General features: G+C 41.8%; 1 protein-coding gene across 1 annotated transcript; it reads left to right on the forward strand.

Annotated features, from left to right (window-relative positions):
* The first annotated feature begins 243 nt into the window (after nt 1–243).
* LOC121810525 lies at nt 244–1,641 on the forward strand. Its single transcript, XM_042211285.1, has 3 exons — nt 244–735; nt 972–1,067; nt 1,303–1,641. The coding sequence occupies exons 1-3, from the start codon at nt 244–246 to the stop codon at nt 1,639–1,641; spliced, it is 927 nt and encodes a 308-aa protein (XP_042067219.1).
* The last annotated feature ends 1,864 nt before the right edge of the window (nt 1,642–3,505 follow it).

A 3,505-nucleotide genomic window follows, 5' to 3' on the forward strand; every position in this document is an offset into this window, starting at 1 on the left:
AATTGAATCCCAATTGACTGATCCGGGCACCCCCAAGCAGAATGGTGTAGCTGAAAGAAGGAATAGGACCTTATTACAGATGGGCTAGTCGATGATGAGTTATACGCGGTTACCTATTTCGTTTTGGGGACATGCCTTGCTTTCTTGGAGTCATATTTTACACTATTTACCATCAAAATCGATTCCTGTTACTCCATATGAGTTGTGGACTGGGCACAAGCCTAATCCAGAACATCTCAAAATATGGGGGTGTCGGCTCATGTTTTGGAAAATGATCCAACTAAGCTGGAATCAAGGACTGAGGTATGTGTGTTTATTGGTTACCCTAGAGGATTGAAAGCGTATGAATTCTATAGTGTCCGGGACAAGAAAGTCATTGTGAGTACTCACGCGATATTCTTAGAGAAAGAAATTGTTATGAATCATAAACCCAGCAGTGAAATGGCTATTGACGAGCTAACTTATGTCACAAGTTCCATTACCAAAGAACAAGTACTAAATGTACAAACTACACCAGAAATTTCAACTTCTATTCCTAATGTTGTAGTGTCGCGTCGTAGTGGGAGGGTTTCACATGAACCCGATAGGTACATTGGTTTGGGGGAGTCCTCAGGCCACACCTCGGATGACAATGTATCAGATCCTTGGAATTTTGCAGAGGCGCATGTGGATACCGATAATTGCGAATGGGTGAAAGTAATGGATTCCGATCTACAATCAATGATAGACATAGACGTATATGATTGACAGTTCTACCCGAAGGTTGTACTGCCATTGGGAGCAAGTGGATATACAAACGTAAACATGGACCCGATGGACGAATCAAAGTCTTTAAAGCAAGACTAGTGGCCAAGGGGTATACCCAAAAAGAAGGTATCGATTACGATGAGACCTTTTCCCCAGTGGCCATGCTCAAATCGATCCGGATACTATTGTCTATAGTAGTTTACATGGATTGAGATGTGTGGCAGATGGACGTTAAGACTGCATTCTTGAATGGTAGTCTTGAGGAGACCATCTACATGGAACAATCCGAGCGCTATGCCGTTAAAGGCAAAGACCACATGGTTCAGAAGCTTAAGAAGGCCATTTATGGCCACAAGCAAGCATCTAGATCATGGAACCAGTGCTTCGATCAAACCATTCAATCGTTTGGATTCGAAAAGTGCCCGAATGAAAGTTGTGTATAGGAAAGTTGAAAAAGAGAATGTAGTGTTCTTGGTTTTATATGTAGATGACATTCTTTTAATTGGAAATAATAAAAAGATGTTGTCATCAGTACAAACTTGGTTGTCAAACCAGTTCGGGATGAAAGATATGGGAGAAGTTGGACACATTCTAGGTATCAAGGTCCTCCGTGACCGTGAAAAGAGAATGTTGTGTTTATCTCAAGAATCTTACATCGAGGTTGTACTTGGGCGATTTAGCATGCAAGATTTCAAGAAAGGTTTCCTACGATTTAGACATGGAATCCATTTATCTCAAGAGATGTGTCCCAAAACACCATCTGAGATAGAAGAGATGAGAAGGATACCGTATGCCTCGGCAGTTGGTAGTCTCATGTATGTTATGCTTTGTACAAGGCCTGATATTTGCTTTGTTGTTGGCATGGTGGCAAAATATCAGTTGAATCCGGGTTAAGGAAATTTGACTGCTGTAAAGAACATACTCAAGTACCTTAAACGGACTAAGGACTATGCTCTAGTTTACAATGCAGCCGAGCTCTGTCCTTTGGGATATACTGACTTAGATTTTCAAGCTGATCAGTACTCGAGAAAATCTACTTCTGGATATGTGTTCACCTTAGGAGGTGGAGCCGTAATTTGGAAGAGTGTGAAGCAAAAATGCATCGCGGACTCTACCATGGAAGTCGAATATGAGGCCGCTTCAGAGGCTGTTGGCATGGTAGCAAGATATTAATCTAATCCTGGCCCGGGACATTGGACTTCCGTAAAGAACATACTCAAGTACCTGAAAGGACTAAGGACTATGCTCTAGTTTACAATGCAGCCGAGCTTTGTCCTTTAGGATATACCGACTCAGATTTCCAGGCTGATCGGGATTCGATTAAATCTAGGAGATGTGTTCACCTTAGGAGGTGGTATCGTAATATGGAAGAGTGTAAAGCAGAAATGCATTGTAGACTCTATCATGGAAGTTGAATATGTCGCTGCTTCGGAAGCTACAAAGGAAGTTGTATGGCTGAAAAACTTCCTTATGGACTTAGGTGTGGCTTCGAATCTGCCCAAGAGCATCACCATTTATTGTGACAATTCTGGTGTTGTGGCGAACTCGAAAGAACCGAGAGCTCACAAAGCGAGCAAACACATAAAGAGAAAGTATCATATCGTCCGAGATATAGTGCAGAGAGGAGACAAACAAGTGGTCAAAATTGCGTCAGAGAACAATCTGACAGATCTTTTCACGAAGGCGTTAGTGGTCAAGTCGTTTGATCGCCATGTTACTCAACTCGCTTTCAGTGTAAGTGGGTGAAATTAGATGTGTTTTTAGCACATTTTGTATACTCGAAAGCTGTTTTGAGTATAAGTGGGAGACTGTTAGGGTTTTGTATACTAGAAATCACCTTTCGAGTGATTGGATACTATAATAACTCTTATTTTATTTTCCAAGGAATAAAATAGATTATTTTTATCATAATGTTGTTATATTTTACATTTAATGGTTGTTTTATTACATGTTTAAATGTATAAGTGATAAGGTCTATTTCATGCATCTAATTAAAGGGTAAAAAGTGTGCTACTTGATCAGTTTCAGGCGGAAGACGAGTGTTAATTGTGCAGGAATGCCGCTTGACCAAGGGCAGCAAGGCCAAACTGATCAAGCTGGCGCAAAAGGCGAAAAAGGCCAAAACCGTGTGGGTTGATCAAGGTGGTGATCAAGCAGTTAGGCGGGGGACCACTGCATTCCAGAAGGAGGAAACGTACGGTCGGTGCGCTGGAAGGCGATCCTCAATTAGTTATCAAGGACTACAACTGTGAAACAGAAAAGGGGACACGTATCGATGATAAGACGCGCAAGGACGAAGGCAAATCCTCACTCGGTTATCGAAGGGCCACTACATTCTAGAAGGAGGACACATATCAACGGATGAGGCGCGCAATCCCAGCAAGGATGAATATTCGCTGCCAAAGTTGTTATCATAGCTGGAGGTTATTGTGAAGAGCATATAAATAGAGGACTCAACGCCATAATAGGGATCTTCTTCTTCCTTCAGTTCCTTTTTTCCGCATGTTCCTGGTTCTGAGTTTTTTTCCCAGTTCCAAAATAGCTTAGATTATAGAGTAGTAGTGGTTAGCTAGAAGGAGAGCGACTGAAGGGAGCGCGACAGAGAAACCCAGATCTGTTCGGCGCCATCTCAAGTTTTCAACCGAGGATCTCTTGTCTTTATTCTCTTTCTTACACTCTAGATCTAGTTGACTAGTTTGATTTCGTGTTTGTTGCGTAGTTAAAGAATCGTTTCTTGTTTTGTATTCCGCATCTTCTC

This window comes from Salvia splendens, chromosome 7 (assembly GCF_004379255.2).
Source record: "Salvia splendens isolate huo1 chromosome 7, SspV2, whole genome shotgun sequence".
Classification (NCBI taxonomy): Eukaryota; Viridiplantae; Streptophyta; class Magnoliopsida; order Lamiales; family Lamiaceae; genus Salvia; species Salvia splendens.

Coding starts and splice junctions, on each gene's coding strand:
- LOC121810525 (XM_042211285.1), top strand. CDS start 244: ATGGGGGTGTCGGCTCATGTTTTGGAAAATGATCCAACTAAGCTGGAA. Junction 736..971: donor AATCAATGATAGACATAGAC/GTATATGATTGA, acceptor GATGTGTGGCAG/ATGGACGTTAAGACTGCATT. Junction 1,068..1,302: donor TTAAAGGCAAAGACCACATG/GTTCAGAAGCTT, acceptor TTGTCAAACCAG/TTCGGGATGAAAGATATGGG.